At 41.7% G+C, this 23619-nt stretch overlaps 3 protein-coding genes and 1 non-coding gene across 5 annotated transcripts; 2 read left to right on the plus strand and 2 right to left on the minus strand.

Moving 5' to 3' along the window:
- Window positions 1-92: 92 nt before the first annotated feature.
- Window positions 93-4963, plus strand: LOC120702710 (protein disulfide isomerase-like 1-5). Its single transcript, XM_039986626.1, has 12 exons — window positions 93-966; window positions 1067-1196; window positions 1326-1491; window positions 2026-2144; window positions 2356-2436; window positions 2532-2621; window positions 2883-2954; window positions 3039-3107; window positions 3505-3582; window positions 3699-3833; window positions 4469-4522; window positions 4618-4963. Exons 1-12 carry the CDS (start codon window positions 473-475, stop codon window positions 4750-4752), a joined length of 1623 nt encoding a protein of 540 aa, XP_039842560.1. The 5' UTR covers window positions 93-472; the 3' UTR covers window positions 4753-4963.
- A 228-nt stretch (window positions 4964-5191) lies between these two features.
- LOC120705289 lies at window positions 5192-5341 on the minus strand. Its single transcript, XR_005687877.1, has one exon. It is a non-coding gene; the product is annotated as a U4 spliceosomal RNA (small nuclear RNA).
- Window positions 5342-5669: 328 nt separating this feature from the next.
- On the plus strand, window positions 5670-14222 carry LOC120702713 (subtilisin-like protease SBT6.1). Of its 2 annotated transcripts, XM_039986632.1 has the most exons (10): window positions 5673-6297; window positions 7323-7451; window positions 7851-8003; window positions 8378-8494; window positions 8812-8996; window positions 9515-9778; window positions 9994-11077; window positions 12231-12767; window positions 13546-13606; window positions 13689-14222. In XM_039986632.1, the coding sequence occupies exons 1-10, from the start codon at window positions 5776-5778 to the stop codon at window positions 13778-13780; spliced, it is 3144 nt and encodes a 1047-aa protein (XP_039842566.1). In that variant the 5' UTR covers window positions 5673-5775; the 3' UTR covers window positions 13781-14222. The 2 variants fall into 2 exon arrangements, with proteins under 2 accessions (XP_039842567.1, XP_039842566.1); XM_039986633.1 differs by lacking the exons at window positions 13546-13606; window positions 13689-14222 and having other exon boundaries at window positions 5670-6297; window positions 9994-10928; window positions 12231-12677.
- Window positions 14223-14269: 47 nt separating this feature from the next.
- On the minus strand, window positions 14270-18302 carry LOC120702714 (proline iminopeptidase-like). The gene is made up of 10 exons (XM_039986634.1): window positions 17897-18302; window positions 17197-17333; window positions 16928-17101; window positions 16315-16551; window positions 16142-16242; window positions 15979-16051; window positions 15800-15868; window positions 15602-15709; window positions 15175-15300; window positions 14270-14698 (listed from the first exon to the last, which is right to left on the minus strand). Exons 1-10 carry the CDS (start codon window positions 18246-18248, stop codon window positions 14504-14506), a joined length of 1572 nt encoding a protein of 523 aa, XP_039842568.1. The 5' UTR covers window positions 18249-18302; the 3' UTR covers window positions 14270-14503.
- Window positions 18303-23619: the final 5317 nt, after the last annotated feature.

Genomic DNA, 23619 nt, shown 5'->3' on the forward strand with positions numbered 1-23619 from the left:
AACAGAAACAATTCGATCTGGATCTGAATCCTACTATTTGACTTGCGTCTGAAGATGAAGTGCTGACCTCCATGCTCTAATCACATGCAAATGCTGCCTTGTCACTCCCCTTCCCCAGCGGCCCAGCCCATGTGCTTCCCCGCTCCGCCTCTGCCTCCCGACGCGGCCGTCACGTCGTCCGCACCAGCCCAGGGCATTATCCCGCTGACATCTGGTCCCATGTAAGTTGGGTCCCACACGTCATCCTCCCCACCTCGTGCTCGGCGGAGTCGCGGCGCACGCCTCCGTCCGCCTTGCCGTTTGAACACTCGAGCTCGGGGAGCCATTTACGGCGTCGCATCGCGCACTCGTGCTCCCGATTTCTTCGATCTCCTCGTGGGCGGTGGCGCGTCGTGCGGGCGAGCTCCGCTGCTGCTAGATCTCGGAGGAGAGGGAGGCGGAGGCGCCGCGCATTTCGTCGAGCTCGAGCACGATGAGGGCGTGGCGGGTCGGGGCGGTTCTGCTGGTCGTGGCCCTCGCGCTCGCCGTGTCGGCGGCGCGGCTGGACCTCGATGACGACGACGACTCGGACGTGCTGGACGAGCTGCTGGCCATCGACGAGGAGGCGGAGCGGGGCAGGCTGGATGCGGGTGGCGGCGGCGGCGGCGGGGGCGCGGCGGAGGCGGTGCGGCGGGCGCAGTCGATGGTGCTGGCGCTCGACAACGACAACGCGCGCCGCGCCGTGGAGGACCACGCGGAGCTGCTGCTCCTCGGGTACGCGCCCTGGTGCGAGCGCAGCGCGCAGCTCATGCCGCGGTTCGCCGAGGCCGCCGCGGCGCTGCGCGCCATGGGCAGCGCCGTCGCGTTCGCCAAGCTCGACGGGGAGCGGTACCCCAAGGCGGCCGCCGCCGTCGGGGTCAAGGGGTTCCCCACCGTGATCCTCTTCGTCAACGGCACAGAGCACGCCTACCATGGACAACACACCAAGTGAGGACGCTGGTCACTCTCTTGTTTCGTTACCAATATAGGAATAGCCTTTCAGAGCTCGACGAATTGACTGGGAATTATTTCTCTCTCTTGTTGATAGGGACGCGATAGTTACTTGGGTAAGAAAGAAGACTGGTGTGCCGGTCATTAGGCTTCAATCTAAGGATTCAGCTGAGGAGTTCCTCAAAAAGGATCAGACTTTTGTTATTGGTCTATTCAAGAATTTTGAGGTATGTGAAATGGTGGATGTTAATAAATGTTTCATTTTCATGTTTTTCTCTGCTCCAAATGTTAAAACTTGTGGAATAAAGTTAATGGAATTTGTTCAATTTTTCTTATCAATGCCCATCTTTTGTTAGGGACCAGAATATGAAGAATTTGTGAAGGCAGCAACCACAGATGATGAGGTACAATTTGTAGAAACCAGTGACAGGAGTGTTGCCAAAATTCTATTTCCAGGTATTACATCTGAGGAGCAATTCGTGGGCCTTGTTAAAAGCGAACCCGAGAAGTTTGAAAAGCTCGGTAAGTATCTTCTACCTATATTTGGATGCATCTTATGTTCTTTTAGCATCAACTTTCGAGTATGATTTTCACATTGTTCGCCTAAATGGTCATTTAGCCCGTTTAAACGCCGTCTAAAAGCTACACAGTGGCACACCATTTCCGTTTAATCAGTTGTTTTGACCGTTTAAACGGCCATTTTTCCCGTTTAAACACACATTTTGCCTGAATAATGGGCTAAACGGTAGGTGATCGACTGTTTACCGTTTAGAATTTAGGATAACGATGGATTTTCAACATGTTATAACCATGTATGCAGCATGCCTTCCATCATCTCAATAGTAACATTTTCTCTAACTCGCTGTTAGGCTAAGGCACCAAAGCAGTTGCTAAAGAATTATGGACATTCAGTTTTTTTAAAAAAGGAATTATGGACATTCTCATCTAGTTTGCGAAAAACAAAGCTTACTGGAAGCACTGAATACTGAAATAATTTATGCTGGGTTAAGCTCCAGTCTTGTTCTATGCAGCAACTCATACAGTGGAATTTTGCAGAAGGGGAATTTGAAGAAAAGGCAATTTTGCGGTTTGTGGAGCTAAACAAGTTCCCCCTAATTACTACATTCACTGAGCTTAATTCGGGGAAAGTGTATTCAAGCCCTATTAAGCTGCAGGTTGGCACACTCTGCCTTTTCTCACAAACTTTGCTGATCAATCACATTTTAGATCCCAGGCATGCCTAAATTTACTAAAGGCACCAGCTATTTATGTTTCGTTCAACCGCAATAAACCATTATACCATATAATGACCAACAGAAAATTATAATAGATTTGTGATCCTTATGAAAGAACAGTTTGATTTACTCTCTTGCAAATTTGTTCTAGGTATTCACCTTCTCAGAGGCTTATGACTTTGAGGATCTTGAATCTATGGTTGAAGGAGTCGCCAGAGCATTCAAGACAAAGGTGCCAACATATGATGCTTTTATTTTGTTTGTGACCATTATCACATCACCTGAATTGCTTATCTGGTTAAACGTGTTTACTCCATGGTGTTGCAGATAATGTTTATATATGTGGACACAGCTGAAGAAAAGCTTGCAAAGCCATTCCTCACTCTTTATGGTCTTGAATCAGAAAACAAGCCCACTGTAAGTTTCACATTGGACTCACAACTAATACTGTATGCCCCTTTTGCAGTAAATGCACATGTGTATATGTGTTCTATTAATTTCAAGTAGGAATGAGTCAGTTTAGTTATTGTCTGAGAGCATGGTATCCTTTGTGATGTTGGAATTGGAAATCATTACAGTTACTAATTTGGGCACTTGAGCTGACAACCATCAACCTATTCTATATTTTTTTAATAATTACATATATTTTGTTTTTGCTAAAGTTAGAAAGTTTGTCAGGTTACAGCATTTGATACAAGCAATGGAGCCAAATATCTGATGGAGGCAGATATCAACGCAAAGAACCTGAGGGTATGGAGATTTTTTTTTCATGTTGTGTTAGATTACTTGACCACTTGAGGTACTTCCTCAATTGTATTATGTACTGGACAACAGGAGTTCTGCTTAAGTCTTCTGGATGGCACACTCCCTCCATACCACAAATCAGAACCAGTACCGCAAGAGGTAAGCTTTATTATTATTTTTTGCTTAGATTTTGAATTCTTTAAGCGCATTTACCTGGACAGAATTCCCTAAGCATTCTAACCTCGAAATAATCACAAGCTATAATGTGCAGCATTGTAGCTTATTATTTCTGAAATATGTATTTCAACATTTTGCCGTAACAATCTACTCTTGGCATTTGAAAAAAATTAGCGTAATGAAGCTTCAAGGATGTTTAGAATTGGAAGATGATATCCAGTGAGGGGCTCACGAGTGCTGTGTGTGTGTGCGTGTGCATGTGTGTGTGTGAATACCAACTTGTGTTAATAGCTTTTTGTTTTGATTGTTTATTGGGTATTTATCTCTTGTGAAATTTGTTTAACCACTAACCAGTATTTTTTTACCCTACGATGTGCAGAAGGGACTTGTTGAAAAAGTTGTTGGTCGTACATTTGATTCTTCTGTGCTGGAAAGTCCTCAAAACGTCTTCCTTGAGGTATAGGACCTACTTGCTCTCTTTTATCATCAAAGTTCTCTCTTCTCATTTTAAATGTACAATAATTTTTCTAAATGATCTTACACTCCATTTTTTCTTTACCTTCTAAACAAAAGGTTTATACACCTTGGTGTGTTGACTGTGAAGCCATAAGTAAAAATGTCGAGAAGTTGGCCAAACATTTCAGTGGTCTGGACAATCTTAAATTTGCACGCATAGATGCTTCTGTGAATGAACATCCTAAATTGAAGGTGAGTATCTTTGCACTTCCATCATAGGGAAAATGCATATAGAACTATAATAATGGTAACTTTTCTATCATGTTCATGCACTGCATGTTGCTGACATACAGTGCAATTTTCTAACTAGTATTAGTATTCTGTGCTGGAAATTGCTTATTTTAGACATTTATTTTGTTATGCAATACCTTCTGAGGTGCAAAATTAGATATCTGCATGGTCATGAACGGTGTGCATTCACACATTCGACACACACAAGTGTTCACCTATTGTTCACGACAGATGTTCTGATCCATGGACTTGTGAAACAACTTGGAAAACACAAATTCCATGAGTTCCCGTGCATAGAAGATGAGATTCTGGATGATTCGCTGCCCATATTGGCTAGCTATTTTTCTGGAAGTTCTCTAAATACTGTTGGAAACAGCTTAAACACGGTAGGAGATAGCTGAATTGACCACGTTCCTTCAAAGCTAGAAAATATCATGAAAAATATATGTTAGCTCTTGTTTAGAGGTACTTTGCTTGGTTACTGGAAATACAGTTTGGTGCATCGATGTGTCTCGTATTGGATTCATCTGAATCAACATATATATGCCAATTTTAACTTCTAAAATTTCCCTTAAATCATCCATGCTTGTTTGCAGGTGAACAATTATCCGACGCTCTTCGTTTATCCTGCTGGAGACAAAAGCAACCCGGTATGTCTACAGAAACAAATGCAAACATTGCTGGTAAGTTGATTCTTTCCACCACATGTTAGTGATGTGCTGCTGCTCTATATTTTGCAATGCAGACCAAGGTCTCAAAGAAATTAAGTGTCAAGGACATGGCCAAACTCATCAAGCAGAAGCTGCAAATCTCAGACGTGGAGACAGTAGCGGCTACCGACAATGCCCCGCCTGCCGAAAATGTCAAGGACGAGCTATAGCCACTAGTACGTTTGCTCCCACACCTCAGCATGCAAGGAAGAATTGCAGCATCCCGCCAACTTGATAACAGAACTTGCTTTGTTCGCGTGTTGTAACTTAATTAATGTGAAATAGAATAGGTAAAGGTCAAACGGACATGTAAATCAATTTGAACGGCTTCCATAAATGAAGATCCCAGGTTTACTTCCAAAGTTGCAAGGTTAAAATCCAGCTCTCCTCCTGACTTTGGGTTGCCATGTGTCCCATTTGTAATCCAAAGTATCATGATAATGACATCTGAAATGTTTCTATTGGAAAAGTTCATGACATCCGAAACGTACATCACAAAACACAGTCCTGGTGACGGGGCATTACCTCCGGTCGCAAGTGCCAAGGTGTAGCTTCACGAAGAAGTATGCTTCCAGCAAAGAGTAACAAATAATTTGATTTGATTTGTAGGGCTTTCCCCTCTCCGAAGAGAAGGAGCCCTTCCAGAAATTCTCAGTGGCCCAGAGGGCCAAAGAGGGGGTTTGGAAATAGTTTTCAACCAGCAATTGACGCGCCTCGGTATTACCTCACTAGCTGCGTCATTGCCCCAAGCGCAAAGATGGTTTGCAAAGGCCGCCCACCCCCTAGTATTATACCCGCGTCCCAAGCGCGCGCTTCTCTCCTCTTCCGAGGTGGGACTAAACGAAACAACCAGAGCTCCGCCTCCGAGCACCCGCACCGCCTCACGAGTCATCATGGGCTCGTTTCGCGCTATCTTCATGGGCCCTGTCGGTCTCGGTCATCATGGGCTTTGGCCTGGCTTTCCCAGTGATCAAATCAGGATAAATGCAGCCCACTTTATTTTACCTGTAAATAATGACGTTTTTACCAGTGGTAAATGTCCCGTAAGCGCAGCGTTAATTGGCGAGTGATGAGTGACCTCCTCCGCGGTTAATTAACCGCGCCCCTCGTGTCTCGTCGTCTCCTCCCCCACCCACGCGCTGACGGCGAGCAGCCGCCGATCTCCGGCTGCTACCCCCTCGCCGCCGCCCGCGATGGAGAAGCGGCTAGCGTACGCGGCCTTGCTCCCCGTGCTCCTCCTCACGCTCCGCGTCCTGCCCCTGCCCTCCGGCTCCCCCAACGGCAGCGGCGGCGTGGGCGGCGAGGGGAAAACCCTGCCCCCGCCGGCTTCCAGGTACGTGGTGCGGTTCCTGGAGTACCGCCGCGCGGCGGAGCACCGGGAGTACCTGGATGGAGGGCTCCGGGGCGCCGCGCTCGCGGCGTCGTGGCGCTGGGTGGAGCGGCGGAACCCCGCGGCCGCGTTCCCCACCGACTTCGCGGTGCTCGAGATCCGCGACGCGCACCGCGAGGCCGTCGTGGCGGCGGTCCGGGCGCTCGGACGCGTGCGGGACGTGCACGCCGATGCCACCTACTCGCGGTCCGTCCTGTCCGCGTCAGATCGGCCGCCGCCGGGGCGGGGGAAGCTGTTCACCGCCATGTCGTTCGAGGGGGAAGAGGAGGGAGGAGAGATGGCGAATTCGTCTTCTGGTACTTGGGGACGGAGGCTTCTGCTGCAGGTACACAACTTTTATGCTCATTGTACAAACATCAACGACCTGTGCAAGATATTGTTTCTTTGTGTTGAGCATGTCATTATATTATGGCTCAGAATAGCAAAATGCATAACAGTCGTTTCCGTGTTATCTGTCCCTGCGAGGGATAGGACCTGTTAGTTCGAATGGTGATTATATTTTTGCATGCTTTAATCCTCAACTTGTCGGCAACTGAAAAACTTTGGTGTTGGAATGAAGCTATTATGTATAGCCTTTTGCTACTTATTTAGGGTTATGGTTTCAGAGCCATAGTGTTAATTATCAGATATAATCTAGAATCAGAAATGAGTGTACTGTATACTTAGCTAGAAATTAGGACATTTCTTTTTTAAAAAAAATTAATTAGGACTTTTCTTAAATAGCATAGTTCTGTGGCACTGAGATGTTCAATTTTATAAGTACATGATTGTGATGCATAGCAGACCGATCCAGAACCATATGTCTAGGTATAAAGTTACATTTATATAACTTCTTGACATAACTAGCTACTATCATGTAAATTTTAGTTTAGATTGTGGAATGCATTGTACATAGAGGATTACTATTTCACCTATGCTTTGAAATTATCTTCGAAGTTAAAAAAAAAAGTATTGATCAGATTGTCAGATTCATGTTGAAGATATATTTGTCTTCATGCAAATATCACTGTAATCACTTCAATGCTCTTTCAAACATCTGTTGCAAACTGAAAACTAGGACAATCCATCATTGACAGACACAATCTATCATTATTGCTATCCAGCAGTTGACAATATTCATCTGACTATCTTTGTAATTTTTTATGGATATTATCAAGGGATATACATTAGTTATGGTAATTTTAATTGTTGAACTCTAATTTTCATTATTTGATTTATGCGTACGGACTCTTTCATTTACAGTGTTTGATAGATCTTATATATCTCCACGTCAACAGTTGTGATCATAATTTGTCAGTTGATATGGCCCCATGTTGTCATGTTTTAACATTAACATGTGCCATTTGACAGAAATCACAAGTTACTTCTCTTTTTGGAGCTGAAAGATTATGGGGAAGAGGCTTCACTGGCAAGAAAGTCAAAATGGCCATTTTTGACACCGGTATTAGGGCTGACCATCCCCACTTTCGCAATATTAAGGTATTACTACTATATTTAGCAAATTTTGTTACTAGTGATAATAATATCAAATATGCATCAGATGTTTAAAAAAGCAGAAATTTGACCTTGAAATAAGTGTATGCCGCTGTCTTGAATAACATACCATACCACTATTTTTCTTGCCATTGTAGTGCTTTATCTGTTGCATTGATTCATGTCAAATAGCCATGTATTGGTGTGTTGGAGCTGTGCGAGTATTTAATTGGGATTACCTGCCATATATAGTTCTCTCATGGCAAAATAGTTCGCTTTCTGCCATATTGGATGCTTAGTAAGACAAACTTAAACTTGCATTATAATCTTGAATACCTCATCTCCCAGGATTCTTTATTTTGTTCCAGCAAGGTGAAAACATTACTTAAGAGACTAATTTTGTAGGAGCGCACAAATTGGACAAATGAAGACACACTAAATGATAACCTTGGGCATGGAACATTTGTAGCAGGAGTTATTGCTGGCCAAGATGCAGAATGCCCTGGATTCGCTCCTGATACTGAAATATATGCCTTTCGAGTGTTCACAGATGCTCAGGTACTGGATTTGACTGAATATGTAACTTTTTGTATTGTCAAAAACTGGGCTCATCAATCATAAAGTAACATTTTTTTATATTTAGAATTTCTCCAAAACAGCATTTTCTGTAGGAGAGAATAATGGCTTGTATTCCACCAAACCCTAGAAGGGTGGGATGTATAGATCCTATACATGGGCCTCTATACATGGGCTCACATATACACCAACACTTTCCAACTTCCGCACAAAAAAAATCCAACAAACATGTTTTTATGAATCATAGTTAACTTAGAATCTTGAACATACGTTTTTTTGTCAAATCTACATAGTTCCATTCTAATTGGAGTGCATGCTGGTAAGATTTTGAGAATTTCGTCTTGTTCTCAGTGCAGATATCCTACACATCATGGTTCTTGGATGCATTTAACTACGCAATAGCGATTGGTATGGATGTTTTGAACTTGAGCATTGGTGGACCTGATTACCTGGATCTCCCCTTTGTTGAGAAGGTACAGTTTGGTGATGATTTCAATATTTTTCCCACATGTTCTCACATCTCAACTGTTTTCTAGCTACCTGATCATTCTTTTAGTCTCTCTTCATAAAATATGAAGGTTTGTTTTGCTCGTGTTTGCATTTTTTTGTGTGAATTTTCCTCTCTGTATTTTCTGCTATTGACTGAAAACAGTGGGCCCTGTATAACTAACATAAAAACTATTACTACCTTTGCTAAATAATGAGTCGATAAACTCATAAACCCTTATGCTAGAGCATTTTAAACAAGGTCTCTACTGAAACTTGAAATTTTTATGGACTGGTTCTGTAGGTTTGGGAGCTCACAGCAAACAACATTATTATGGTATCAGCTATTGGAAATGACGGGCCTCTTTATGGCACATTAAATAACCCAGCTGATCAAAGCGATGTCATTGGCGTTGGCGGTATTGATTACAATAACCATATAGCTTCATTTTCCTCTCGAGGCATGACTACCTGGGAGCTTCCTCATGGGTACATTCTTTATCTTGCTGGTACAATTTCTCAGTATGCCACTGGTTTATATTTGATGGTATCTTCTCACATAAATGAAAGGGTACTGGGTACTTTCCAGGTTTATCTTACTAAACTTGGCTCTCCGCAATCTGCATATAAGATGGTCGTGTACTAGTTATCTTGCTTTAAGTATCTTATGGCATCTTAATACTGTATTTCGTGGCATGCTCCATTGCATTTAAACTTATGGCACTTCACTGGAAGTGATGAAGCCTGATTCAGCTGTTACTCTTTGCTGTGCACGATTTTATATTATAATTTTTCTTGTTACTAAAAGTCTGATTTTGATAGTTTTGCTGGTGCTTTATGAGGAACTGTTTCTGTGCTTCCAACGTAGACACAGGCACATAGCCTTACCAAGCTTATAATTGTTGTTGAAAAAATTTGAGTAATTAACTTTATCTGGCCATCTTTTGCACCCGCTTCATGTCACTTCAAGAATCAGCATTATCAGAAGTTTGTATTCTATTTTGCAGTTATGGTCGTGTGAAACCTGATGTTGTTGCATATAGTCGAGATATAATTGGTTCGAAGATCAGTACAGGCTGTAAGACCCTTTCAGGCACCAGTGTAGCAAGCCCGGTGGTCGCTGGTGTAGTATGCTTGCTTTTTAGTGTTATACCCGAAGACAAGCGGAAATCAATCCTTAACCCTGCTGCTATGAAACAGGCCCTTTTTGAGGGTGCTTCTAAGCTTTCAGGGCCAAACATGTATGAGCAAGGTGCTGGCAAGCTTGATCTGTAAGTTTCTTGCCTACTTTTTGGACAGCTTTTCATAATTGCAAGTCTGTTTCCTGTTGGATATTTGATATTTCAGATTTATCTTATTCCATATATCCATTGTTTTACGACATTAAAGGTGCATCCATTTAGAATCCAGGGACAAGATCATATTGATCTTTACTTTCCCTTGCATTGCTTAATATCATCCTCATTTATTGCACTATTTGTTCCAGTTGGCAGTCATATGAAATCTTGAAAAATTACCAACCACGTGCGAGCATATTTCCTACAATGCTTGACTTCACCGACTGTCCATATTTCTGGCCTTTCTGTCGCCAACCCATGTATGCTGGAGCTATGCCAGTAATCTTCAATGCTACAATTTTGAATGGGATGGGTGTGATTGGTTATGTAAAGGATCAACCTTTATGGCAACCTTCTGAAGATATCGGCAATCTTCTTAGTGTTCACTTCACCTACTCAGATGTTATCTGGCCTTGGACAGGGTATCTTGCTCTACATTTGCAAGTTAAAGATGAGGGTTCTCAGTTTTCAGGCATAATTAGTGGCAATGTTACTCTGACTATTTATACCCCGACAGCTCATGGAGAAAGCAGCCCACGGACGAGTACATGCGTTCTTTACTTGAAGGTCAAGGTAGTTCCAACACCTGTTAGGTCAAAAAGAATATTGTGGGACCAATATCATAATATCAAATACCCATCAGGATACGTTCCAAGGGATTCCCTTAATGTTCATAATGATATCCTTGACTGGCATGGTGATCACTTGCACACGAACTTTCACATTCTGTTCAACATGCTAAGGGATGCAGGGTACTATATTGAGATACTTGGATCACCACTTACTTGCTTTGATGCTAGCAATTATGGGACATTGCTTATGGTTGATCTTGAGGATGAATACTTTGATGAAGAGATTCAGAAACTTAGGGATGATGTTATACACAAGGGACTTGGCATTGCTCTTTTTGCTGAGTGGTACCACGTTGATACAATGGTTAAGATGACATTCTTCGATGAGAATACCCGCAGTTGGTGGACTCCAATTACTGGTGGTGCAAATATACCTGCACTTAATGAACTTCTGGCACCCTTTGGCATTGCTTTGGGGGACAAAATACTTACTGGTGACTTCTCGATCAATGGTGAGCAGACCCACTATGCTTCTGGAACTGATATAGTACAATTTCCAGCGGGCGGTTTCTTGCATAGCTTCCAGCTCCAGGAAAACTCGAAGTCTGTGCAGGATCACATAGGAACATTAGATGCAGAAAACTCCGAGGAAAAAAACAAGGTTAGGGGATATGGCCATTTTTAGTTCAATAGTTCTAATATCATCTCTATACCTGTGAGTGCAAGGTTCTAAGCTAACAGATGAAGACCTGCATTAACCTGGCATTGATAGCAATATAGCATCTTAAACTCTCATACAACACAATGTTGATTAATAAAATCTGTTTGTTTATATTACTCCATATATCATTTTACTACAATTCATTATTCCAAAATCCCCCCCACACCCCCTAAAAAAAATATTGTAATGTAATCTTTTGTCCTAATGGAAGTACTTTCAGTTACTTTGTACATTTGATTTGATAAGGATAGATATGAATATCTGTAAAAGCTAATATTTTTATAGTTGTGACAAAAAAACAGATAATAAATATATATCCCTTTTAAATAAAATGAAGGCAAAATAGCCGTTTTGATCCCTCTAACTTTGATCCGAGGGTCAAGTTCATCCTTAAACTTTCATATAGGCCAATATAGTCCCTCAACTTTCATTTTTGAGTCAAACTCATCCTTATGTTGATATTATACTCCATAATAATATAAGATTTATGCAAAAAGTCCTTTCTACCCTTGGCTCATTCCCTGTCTAAATCCCGCAACATTTTATTTACCTATTGATTTTTGTGAAACACAAGTGTTTAATTTGGAACATAGAATTTTATTTACCCATGCATCACATTGTATTGCGGACTCATAAAGAGTAAAATTAAAGCAACTTGTTGCATAACTATGTTTCATCATATAAAATGCTATGGAAACTTGGAAAGTTAAGCGAACAATGATACAATAGTGAAATTGAGGGGGAGAAAAAAAAATCAAGGGTAAAGCGGACTTTTTACATTTATCTCTTGCTATTATGGAGTATAATACCTGCATAAGGACGAGTATGACCCCAAAATGGGAGTTGAGGGACCAAAATGCCTATTTTGCCTAAAATGAATGCTAAGGAGCATTAGTTACCCAATGAATATATATCCCTTTTAAACAAGATGAATGCTGAGGAGCACAGTTACCTATTCAGTGTTCAGTTGCTCTGGTGAATAAAGTATTTTATCACACTGTGCTGCAGAATAATCATGATGATTGTGTTTTATTATATTATAAAGATATTTATGTATTATAAGATGTAAGGCTTATTGGTTTCTCACTCGCAGCTATCCTCAATTCTTGGAATGATGGAAGCAGGAGAAGGAAGGATTGCAGTCTATGGTGATTCAAATTGTCTTGACAGTAGTCACATGGTAACAAACTGCTATTGGCTTTTGAGAAAAATATTGGAGTTCACTGGCAATAGATTGAAAGATCCTGTCCTTTTCTCAAAGGCCGCACAGTTAAAGTTTCCAGTTTTTGAGAATATCCATCAGCCATCACGTAGATCAGATGTAAACTTTTCAACGTACTCAGCAGTCGTTGGCAAGGAATTGATCTGTCACCAAGATTCCCGGTTCGAGGTTTGGGGTACAAAAGGTTATGGTGTCCAACCAACAGGCACAAAACGAAAGCTCCCAGAGTACCAGATGGATGAAAGTTCAAGTTCTCCCAATGTAACAATACAAATTCCTGACAGTAGACAAGATAAAGTCGAAAGACTTCAAGATAAAGTTGAAAGACTTCAAATAAATCTTTCAACACCAGATGCTGCTAAATTTGATGATAAAAGAGATTATTTTGGCTTTATTGGTCACGAAGAGGTATAAATCTCCCTTTCCCTAAATGAAATTTGACTTTTATAGTCTTCGACTGGAGGACATTACATGAAAATAATTAACTAGCTATATTACTGAAAGAATAATTGTAGCTTCAGGGACCAGTTTGAGCTGTACAATTCATGTAACACTGAGTAAATCAGAGTTTGCATTGTTATATGCACTAATCTTAGTTTTTATTGATAGAACTAGATCTATGCCTTCCTACTGATATATTGGAGTGCAAATTCTACAGATCATGCATTTAGCTCCAAATGATAACCTAGAGCGATTAAATATGATTTACCATAGTGTTTTTTATGGCATTTTCAATTTCTCTTCCTGAAATCTGTATTGGTATTTGTGTGAATGAAGTTTTAATATTCAAAGGCAAAAGATGTTTCAAATATTTTGTACTAGGAAGAACCCTAAAAAATAAATGATTTGCGGTGAAGAATTAGTAAGAGGTCAAGGCTGTAGAAAAGCAGGGAGTTGTAGCAAATGGAAAAGCCTGCCATGTTGACATGTATAATATTTTCCTTCATGTATGAATTTGATGTTTATGACAGATTATAGAAAGAAGTTCAAGTGTTATTTCTTTAGAGTGTTGGTCACAGGATTATGTGGAAGTTTATGCATTCTATGGTTATTTTTTGAAGGTATTAGTTCATATGATGTAGTCAGTGAACACAATTGAATAAAGTAGCTTTTCTTACAAGGGAAGCACTGGCAAAGATTTATCCACCGGACATTACTGGAATGTTTCTTATTTTTTATTTTGCAGGTTGACATAGGAATGTTAATGGCAAGCCAATGGATGGTACCTTGCTTAGCTGCCACAGCTTGTAAGTAGCAAACACTTATTAAGTTTTAAATATGCGACCATGCTGAGCTATTCATTTCCTTATTCCTTTCTCCAACATGCAGGCCTTATGTTGTATCTTAGTTGTAGAGTGCAACAAAAACGCCGCAGACGAAGAAAAGGGTCGGTGGCTAGTCGGCTAACAAGTATGGTGTAATGTTCTTGAGGGGAAGAATAGGGGTTTTAGCAGCTGTGTTACAGGCCTTGAGCCATGACGGGAAAACAGGAAGTGCTCCATCTTCAGCTTGCACAAGGCACATCAAGACACATTTTGACTCAGCGATGAGGCTCAGCTAACTTCTGAGCTTGAGAGAGCTGATTTGTCGCTTCTACAACCACATGGAAAGCTGTGACAGAATTCAGGCACGTGACATCAACATGTTGCTTGTAGTCATTGACAATTTTGTTCTTTGCGACAAAGCTAGAGCTAATTTTTTCCATCACCTTGGGATGTTGGAATCTCAGCGTCTCTGTAGGTCCATAAGCCCTCAGGGGCAAACGTAGCATGAGCTTGCAGATAGGCTTATTGGCAAGTTTGTAAAGAAAATTTTGTATTGTTCTAAAAAATAAGTAAATCTGTTTGAAACAACATTCTCTTGGCACAATGTCAATATCAAATATTCGAGGATCAGTTTGCACTTTGATATCACAGCAACCCGCCAAAATATTTGTTCCATTTTGCCCAAAATATGTCTGGTGAGCGGACAAGTTCCAGTTCTATGATGTCGCAGAATAAAATTACGCAATGGTACTCCTGCCAGTAAAATGTTTTCAATTCATTTCTTTGCTTTGATCTACAAGAAATCAAACAGGCTGTATTATTTACTTATTTTAACTCATAGCAAGCTCAGCTCAGCTGTCACTCAAACCTCCACAACAGCTAAAACAACGGCTTCTTGCCGTTCAGAAGACCCATGAGATGCTCGAAGACATGTGGGCCACCATCGCGGATGCCAGAATGCATGTACTCGTTAGTCACCCAGAGCCGGATCCCGGCGATCTGGGAGGCGGTCTCCTTGGCGATATTGAAGTTCACGTACATGTCCTCGTAGTAGACCGCAGCAGCTACAGGAACCTGCAGGATGCCATACACGCATGTTTAGCAAGCCCCAATGCTGCAAACTTTCTAAAACATATAGATCCTGCATTAACGCCAAACCGAAGCTGCCATTTCCAGAACAGTTTGAGAAGTGAAGACAAGCAGTTTGCTAAGTTTCTGGAGATGATGAAGAGATGCACAGATTACCATTCCCATCCTTCATGCTGTCTTAATAACATATAATAGCATATGAATATGAGATTCCTAGTAGTCCACTAGACCTTCATGGGAATTAATTAAGTCCATTGTAACACTGACCTAAAAGCACCAACTATGGAACTAAGAAGCTAGTAGGCCTAATGGAGTCAGCTTGAAACGCCAAAATACAAACTTAAGTCCAAATTTTAAGTGGGAATATGATGTATCGAGTATCTACAAACAGATTACTTTCTTTTCACAGTATGGTATAGCATATAACAAGAATTATGGTATGATTTTTATGAGGTACGAACCTTATTGTTATTCAGCTTGCTAACATCATATAGTGGAGGCCAGTCTTCCTTTTCAGCTAATAAATGGGCAGCCTCCTTTAGGTCTCGCAGAGCATGAATCTCGTCAAACATACATGGAAATACCATCTGTGTATGAGGAACGACTACACGTCAGGGATTGGAACAAATATTAGGGATGTGATGATATGACAAAGAAAAATGCAGCAGGAGCTAGTTGACAGCTTCTGCTTAGAGTTTTGACTAAAAATTGAAAGAATAAACTCATAGCATGTAATTCACATTGCACAAATTCCTTTTAACATGTTTTTGCCCAAGGGTGAGGAACTTACAAATCCTGAATAAAATCCCTTCTACAAAAGACGATGGGGACCCAGAATATATGCCCAAAAGAATGATAATTTAATTCCCTCGAGGATATGCAAGTTACCTCTCCAGTAAAATACACAGGACGGCCTTCTTCTGTTGCCTTGATAGGATCAAACAAACTTTCATATTCACCGCGAACCTTTTCAGCAGACCATTTTGACGAAGAGCCCTGTGATCGTAAACAAAAGAATTTTAAAAGTGCTGTTGTGCCACCACCTAATTATTAGTATTTATTACCACTATAAGGTTCAGTAGTTACCTGACAGTAGATAGACTCGTGCAAGAGGGCATAAAGAGGATTTTGATCAAAACCTAACCACATTTCAAACTAGAGAACATAATGTTAGATTATCAGCATTGGAACTATTAGAATGTTTAAACTAGAACATTGCTTCAATAGATTTAGAACAAGATTGAGAACAGTAGTGGAGATTTTACCTCTTTCAAGAAGTAATAGCTTATGCTCTTTTTAGCTCCAGGAACTAGTACAGGATCCCACACCCTCTCGAGCCTGTAATGGACAAAATAGCAAGGAACAGTGCAGATCAGATAGATTGTGTTCTTGCCTAAAATTGTGTATGAGAAGATGATCATTTCTTACAGATAATGCAGCCTTTCAAATCCACCACCAGAGCCCAAACCTGACAGTCCAAGACACTGCAGCATCTTAGGGGTTAACCTACCACCAGATGGAAGAACAACCTGTAAAGGAAATGATGCATAAGAACAAATTTCCAAAGTCAAGAGAAATTTTCTCTGTAAAAATTGACTTACCCCTCCGCCTTCAGATTCACTCAAGTATCTTACAGCGTCATGAACAACTTGTATATCTTGAGGATATCTCTTATAGTACTTCTCGTTTTGCTGTTGAACCTGTTTAAAGCAGGCTCTGTATACAGTTTGTGCAGTGCAAGGCTCTCCTAGTGGTGGAAGCCCTCCAGTCAAAAGAACAGATTTCAGGCCTTCTGGAGCAAAACTCAAATATGTAACCGCACAAAATCCACCATAACTCTGCAGTTAAAAAAAGGGTAGATGGTAGCATAAGAATAGTGCTACATAACTAAAAGAATATATTACTCTGCTTTAAGTCATGCAATGTCCATATCAATAATTAAAAGTCACAGGGAATGTTTGTGTGAATCAAAATCCATTTAAGCCTTTGTCTCCAGAGAGCTAAGTATCAATTAATTAGCTTTCTGTTATTTACAGAGTTAGTTTTCATGCCCCCATGTCTTTTCACATGCTTCTGTGATGTTAACAACTAACAGAAATCAACAAACTTTTTTTCACTGTTATAATTTTAGATTTGATGGAACAAAAGATATATGTTTGCCTAAAGGCCTATGATGATATCATTGATCTATGAAGTGCGCTTCAGATAGCATACCTGTCCTAGGACTGTCCAAGGCTTGGCATCTGGTACAAGCCGTAGACGAATAAATTCTGCATCCTTAACTATATTATCTGCCCTGAAATGCTTCAAGTACTCAACCTGCTTTGCAGGAGATGTAATTTGCGAAAGAGATGATGGTGTTAATGGTGTGGATAACCCTGTTCCCCGCTGGAATAAGAAGGGTGTCAACACAAGGCAATCCAAGGGGAGACAAAGACAGAGAATTCAGGATCTACCCAGGAAATTTGACCATGCATTCTTACCTGATCTAGCAGCACAACACGGTAGTCTTCACATGCTTTCTTTAACCATCCTCCTGGTTCCATGGGACGGGGACTCTCAAATCCAGGCCCACCTTGTAGGTACAACAAATAAGGCAGAGCTGCATCTTCTTTCCCAGCTGGAACCGTTCAAACATGAGGGCCATCAAGATTTCGGGCAGGATTGTTAATAATCACGCACTAAAGCACTAACCAAGTAGTGACTCCAGCTCTCACAACATAAGATTAATTCACATAGATACAAGCCTAAACCAGCAGATATATCGCGTCAGCTCTATTTAAATTGTCTCATGAAATGGCTTCACCAAAGTTTCTTCTCCCTTATACTTGCACTGATGCTACTAGATACTACCTCCATTTTTGTTTATTAGACGCTGGTGGATGGAAACTTAGGCTAATTAACACTAAAGTAACTGTCTGAAACGTCATAAATAAAAACGAGGTAGTAACTAAGAATCAGTTCTCTAAAAAATTGCTCCTAGTTCGTCAGTCTCAGAGATATATACACTGGATTCAGTTAAGCAGGCCGGCCTGGCCTGGTGCAGTAGCACCGATTAGCAGCTACCGGTCGTATTGCCACCGTCATGATTCGTGTCCAAATCTAGTGAATCATGTTCCCACTTCCAAAATAGCACACCCACACATCCAGCAAAAACTGCAGGCCCGAGCAGGCGCCACCTACCGGCGACGACCTCGCGCGCGAAGACGGTGATGGCGGCTCCGCTGTCAGGGCTGGAGTGGTCGAGCGGGACGGCGAACAGGTGGTCGCGGAGGCTGAGGCCCGGCACCGCGTACCACGCGCCGGCCTCGTGCTCCGCCCTCGCGGACGACGACATGGCCGCAGCCGCTGCCCTCAGCGGCGGGATCCGGCGGAGGCGGGCAGCGCCGGGGACGGGGACGGGGACGGGGAGGAAGGCCCGTTGGCGGCGAAGCGGGCGCGCTGCAGCGGCCGGGGTGGCTGTGGCGACGGCGATGGCGGCGGCCGCGCAACGGAGTCTCGCTACGGCTATGCCGGGCGGCCGTCGATTGGACATATATAGCGGGTGGGATTGGGTGGATCCCGCGAAGCTGATTTGACTGACGTCACGCGAGCAGAAACAGAACATGAACAGCAACCTACAACTATCAAACTGTTTGCCTTATTTTGCATCGGTTTTATTTCCATTTTCAGACTCAAGATATTCTTCGCTTTTGGATTGCAAAAAGCTTTCATGCGAAATCTTAAATTTTATATGAGTAGTCTGGATGCAAATCCAAGACAACTCAGGCGGGGGAAAGTGGTACAAGTTTGAATGGAAGTCCGGCAAATCTCAAGATGAGAAGGCTAGTATATGAAAACTACACCGCTGTCTTGGTATAATTTTGTAAGGCAAGCATGATCAGATTTACACATGCGAGAGCTAGTCAGCTAGCGCGGTAGATAACCAGGTACTAGTTCCAATGCTTAACACCATAATGCTATTTAAAGCACCTAAGCTACGCAGCCAACTACAAACTGCTACAAAGTGCAAACAACTATGACAAGTGCGGCAGGTCAGCAGAGTACTGTCACCACTCACTATTCACTAGCATCTCCCCCTACATTAACTCCAGATCATCGTAGTTCCCAAACACAGGCAGCACTCACTATTCATTAGCCTCTCCCTACATCAACTCCAGATCATCATAGTTCCCAGACACCAGCCAAAAGAATCAAGTAATATCTAGCTCGCTGCCAAAAGCCCTGCTTCATGATTATCACAATACCACAATGCCCAGCGTTTTTTTTATACTAATGCCCAGCAGTTAGTGAGGCCTTCGCGCACCCGCAGTGCTGGAAGGACGAGCCTGAGCCGGCTGATAGCGCAGGATAGCAGAATTGTAGGCATTGCCTGTCAAACTCCCTCTCATCTGACCCGTGGGGCACCAGTTCTCATCCACAGGGAGGTCAGGTGGAAGACCATCTGAGGATCCAGCCTGAGGTGTGCTAGGAGCAGCAGGTGGTACACTTGGAGGCTGCAGATGCGGTGGCACTCGTAGAGACTGAGGAGTTGCTGCCCGAGGCACTGATTGCGATCTTGGCATCTGGCTCTGCAGGGAGGGAAGGATACGGCTTTGGATCTCAGCTTGGGTCGGTCGGACAAGTGCAGCTGCAGTGGTTTGGACCACAGCAGCCAGTGCCGTTTGGTTCATGGTCATTCGTGTGTGCATGAGCTGATCATGAGTTGGAGTCTGCTGTATAGGCATAGGTCTGTAGGTGTTGGCTCCTCCAGCCTGTCCTGAGTTTCCTGGCGGCAGCAGTGCACCCATCAGGTGTGGCGCAGGCGGACCAACAACCCGACCGGGCAGATGGCTCGATGTGTTGCGCATGTCCTGCCAACAATTATGATTATGTTAATATATGCTTGCCGTGATATATAGAAAATAAAGAAAACTCTTTCAATCATGTCAAAGATTAAGATGGTGCTGGGCCTAGTCAACAGACAGAAGTACTTTAATATATCAAGTTCCAGGTCTTAGGGCCACTAACATCCTTGACAGTACAGCAAAAACAGACAGCTGCCCAGTATATGCTAACTTAAATACATAGCAAACTAGTATGTGATCTTGTAACCTGGTAGATTTGTAAACATACTACACACACACCAACTACTGCAATAGTTCCTTGACGAATTGCTAAGTAGTTTGTGTTAGTTAGGTATCATTATCTTACAGTTGAATTAGGCACTTAAGGGTTTTCATTCACTTCTCTAAAATTCATAGATACTATCGGTGAATTATTATTGTTATGTTAACATCTCAGGTGCCCTGCAGATTTTCTAAAAAAGAAAAGACAATTCAAGCAGTCGAAGCTAGTTGCAAGGTGTCTTGCATATAGTTTATGTGATACAAGTATGCAACAACTGATGTTGATTAAATGACACATCTTTGACCTATAAGTAGCTCTAGTATTCTAGCTCCGATGCACAGGAACACTTTAAACTTATCACACAATATCTGGTTGCAACTTTGCTTTTGAGCTACCGTCAAGGTGACTACTGGATGATGAAGTTGAAGTATATCATGTTAGATGCTAATACAGATGATATTGTAGTGACTGGAAAAGATGTTTACCCGTGTTGTTGACTGTAGATGCAATGATGTAGCAGCACTGGGAGTCCTTGGTAATGGCCCACAACTGTTATTCATTGGAGCACTGACATAGTCCGGATTCGTCACTTGATGTGCTTGGTAAGTTGAAGAAGCTGGAGTAGATAGTGGGATAGGAGGTGGACAATTGAGGATATTTGGCTGCAACCTTGTTGATGACCCAGGATTCTGTGGTGGCTCTGGCAATGCCTGGACTCCTACTGGCTCTCTCCTGGGATTTCTAGGTATAGGAAGCCTTCTCACTTCTGATCTATGTACTGGACCTATTTGTGATTGCAACTGTACAGTTTCACAATGTGTTTCCTGTGAAACATGTTGCATGCCAGATGTTAAGGTGGAGGTTTCAAGAGAAGGAGAGACAGCATCTGTAATAACAGGGCGCAGAACATTTTGGGGTAGAATAGATTCCAAGGTCCCAAAAGAACTTGAGCCCAGTCCACTAGTAGATGGCAGTAACAAATTCTGACGAGAAGTGAAAGCCATGTTGCTTACCCCATTGTTTCCATCCCCTACATACAGATCTTCTGTCTGGGCAGCCATAGGAAAATCTGGAAAATAGTCTGACACAGATATATCTTGACTATTCTGCAGAGGCTTCTTATCTTCTAAAGCCGATGCCCAATCCATCATTGGCGGATCACCATCACCATCACCATTTATCAGATCTATGACATCTGAAGACGACGAATCAGTTTCTGTAGCATCTACAGTCTGATGGATGGCATCACCTCTATGACTATCTGATTTCTCATCATGAGCTGGTGCAGCTTTCCAAGATCCATCAGCAAATACAAGTACATCAACGACATCATCTCCAGTCTCTTCTAGTATCTGCATTAAAAGGAAAAGGAAGGTCAGAGAGAGAAAACAAGAGATGAAAAATATGCACAAAATGCAACTTGCCTTTGCCATCTTTTGGTCAATGCGTAGGTCAGTGAAGTTTGAAGGGGTATTACAATATGGACAGCGCCAGTTTGGTTTTCTTGAGTTCATCTCCATGTAATTATCATAATCAAAACACTAAACAATACAGTTATGTTAACACTTTCTAAAAAAGCACTGAATAAATATAAACAAGGCAAGATTAAGTAAATACCTGATAGTGTTTGCAAAGGCGCCCTTTAATGGGAGTTTTTATGCGCTTTAAACTGCAACAAGAGAGGGCAAAAATTTAAAATCATCATCCAAAGGCAGATCACTAGTATATAATCAAATATATTAACTCCTTTAGTATATGTCGCATAGAACTAAAAGTTTCAAATGTTACCCCAAGTATCTAAAACCTACAGAGTGACAGGCACAATCAGAAAGTTTTAAAATGTAAAGGCTGAGGGCAACATCACTAGTATATAATCAAATATGTTAACTCCTTTAGTATATGTCGCTTGTCGCATAGTTTTAAAACCTAAAGAGGTCCAACATCCGATTGAAGGCTGAGGGCAGTCATAGTCATCACGTTCATGTGAATGGAAGACATGATTATTTTTTGTCTTTTTTTCATCACCAGCCATGCACAGGAATTTTTTTATTCACAACTAAGTAGATCCTAAGAAAGATTAGTTGTGTATCTCAAAAAGGAAAGGAGTAGTTCTCAAGGTACCCTGTCCTTTCTAGCAAATATAATTGAAACCTGGTCAGCCATAATATAGCTCCTCTACATATATGTTTAGATGCATAAGATTTCACAACGTACAATGTTTGAAACATGATACAGCAAATCCTATTCCATGATAAGTGCAACACAGTATACCTTATAGGACAATTTAGGGAAACTCTTGATGGTCCCTCAAGTACATCAGAATCTACACAGAGATCAGGAGACATCATAACTATAATGAGAAAAAAAAATCAAAACTAAGCTGTCTATGTGAAAATGAGTACATGGCATAAATTACTGTCAATGAATACACGTGATCATGGAAAATGGCTTCCTTACAGTTCAAATTTTGTTTACTTCAAAAAACAATTCAAATTTTGGCCACACTACATAAAGACAACAGATGTGTGTAGAGGAACCAAACAGCACAATGTTTGAAACTCAAAGCTTCAACTTTTACTACCGCTCGATGTGGAAATTAAAACTACAGTGAAAAAACTACACAGTTTAAATTTTATTGTCACTACATAAGCTTCATTCAGGTTAAACATATTTCTTTGGACCGGAAAACAAGGCATTATACAAAAAAAAGGTATGGAAATGCTATCAACAAATGAATAGCTAAACTAGACCGACTGGTAGTATAACTGAAGCCTGTGTCAGTGGGGTTCATGTCATCAGGTAGATCTCGCACTTGAGCCCATATCTAACCAGTAAAGCATCACTGAGCCATCTGATTTTGCATGAACCAGCTGACTGATCAGCAGAAAGTTGGGGTTCAAGGACGTTGACACAACCGTGATGACCACACCAACACATTACCAGGTACTAGGAGAATTGGTTGTTGAACAGGCAAACTGTTGATCCCATCTGAGCAGGTCAGTTACCTATCGAGTTCAACGACTATGCAAATAAGCCCCTCATTTTCTGGGTTGCTACTTGCTAGCAGATGTCTAGCTTTTTCTAGCGTCTTTCTATGTTGTTTGTAGGTTTAACTGCTTACAGGCATGGTCTCTTCCAAGATAAAATAATTGTTCAATACGAGCTAGTGTATTTTCAGATTCATGGATCAAGAAAATTGAACTTGACAAGTTTCATGTGCCCATGGGAAGAGAAGAACTGCCTCGAGCAGGAGAAAATACTAAATCTCTAAAAAGCAGGAAGGACTCACAAATAGACCAAAATTCAGCAACTTATAGCAAAAAACCAAACGTATAGTCGTTTTAACAGGCAAACTACAAGTAACTGGCATCCACCAACAAACCAGGACCCATCCCTGTCACTTTAAAGGGGCATTGTCCCAGGCACCCGGTTCCTTTTAAAATGCCCCATGACCATACACAACACCACCCAAGCTAGGCTAGTCAGTTGTTCTAGACATGAGGTCAAACAAAAAAAGAAAGGAGCTGATAGAGGATGGTGAAAAAAACACAGAGGTGGCAATCATAGAATACAAATAGATTTACAATTGTAGGAATAAAAATGTCAAGTCCATTTGCAATAAAGAAATATATCATTAAAAAATGTGTCAGTGGGTACTGGGTATGAAGTATCAAACACAAGTGTAAATGCCTAAATGCATCTACATGTATATTTCACTCAAGAGAATATAAATTGTCGTTACAAGGAAAAATATTGTTATATCAGTCTGAGACAAGACACTGGAAGCATAAAAGAAC

This window comes from Panicum virgatum, chromosome 4K (genome assembly GCF_016808335.1).
Source record: "Panicum virgatum strain AP13 chromosome 4K, P.virgatum_v5, whole genome shotgun sequence".
NCBI classification, from domain to species: Eukaryota; Viridiplantae; Streptophyta; class Magnoliopsida; order Poales; family Poaceae; genus Panicum; species Panicum virgatum.

What these genes read in the sequence shown, in the direction of transcription:
- LOC120702710 (XM_039986626.1), top strand. Translation starts at nt 473, where the DNA reads ATGAGGGCGTGGCGGGTCGGGGCGGTTCTGCTGGTCGTGGCCCTCGCG. An exon ending in CGAGAAGTTTGAAAAGCTCG is followed by an intron (nt 1,492 to 2,025) that starts GTAAGTATCTTC and finishes GGAATTTTGCAG; the next exon opens with AAGGGGAATTTGAAGAAAAG. An exon ending in CAAGCCCTATTAAGCTGCAG is followed by an intron (nt 2,145 to 2,355) that starts GTTGGCACACTC and finishes AATTTGTTCTAG; the next exon opens with GTATTCACCTTCTCAGAGGC.
- LOC120702713 (XM_039986632.1), top strand. Translation starts at nt 5,776, where the DNA reads ATGGAGAAGCGGCTAGCGTACGCGGCCTTGCTCCCCGTGCTCCTCCTC. An exon ending in GGTGCTGGCAAGCTTGATCT is followed by an intron (nt 9,779 to 9,993) that starts GTAAGTTTCTTG and finishes TATTTGTTCCAG; the next exon opens with TTGGCAGTCATATGAAATCT. An exon ending in TTGCTTAGCTGCCACAGCTT is followed by an intron (nt 13,607 to 13,688) that starts GTAAGTAGCAAA and finishes TCCAACATGCAG; the next exon opens with GCCTTATGTTGTATCTTAGT.
- LOC120702714 (XM_039986634.1), bottom strand. Translation starts at nt 18,248, where the DNA reads ATGTCCAATCGACGGCCGCCCGGCATAGCCGTAGCGAGACTCCGTTGC. An exon ending in GTGTTGTGCTGCTAGATCAG is followed by an intron (nt 17,102 to 17,196) that starts GTAAGAATGCAT and finishes TTCTTATTCCAG; the next exon opens with CGGGGAACAGGGTTATCCAC. An exon ending in GTGAATCTGAAGGCGGAGGG is followed by an intron (nt 16,243 to 16,314) that starts GTAAGTCAATTT and finishes TTTCCTTTACAG; the next exon opens with GTTGTTCTTCCATCTGGTGG.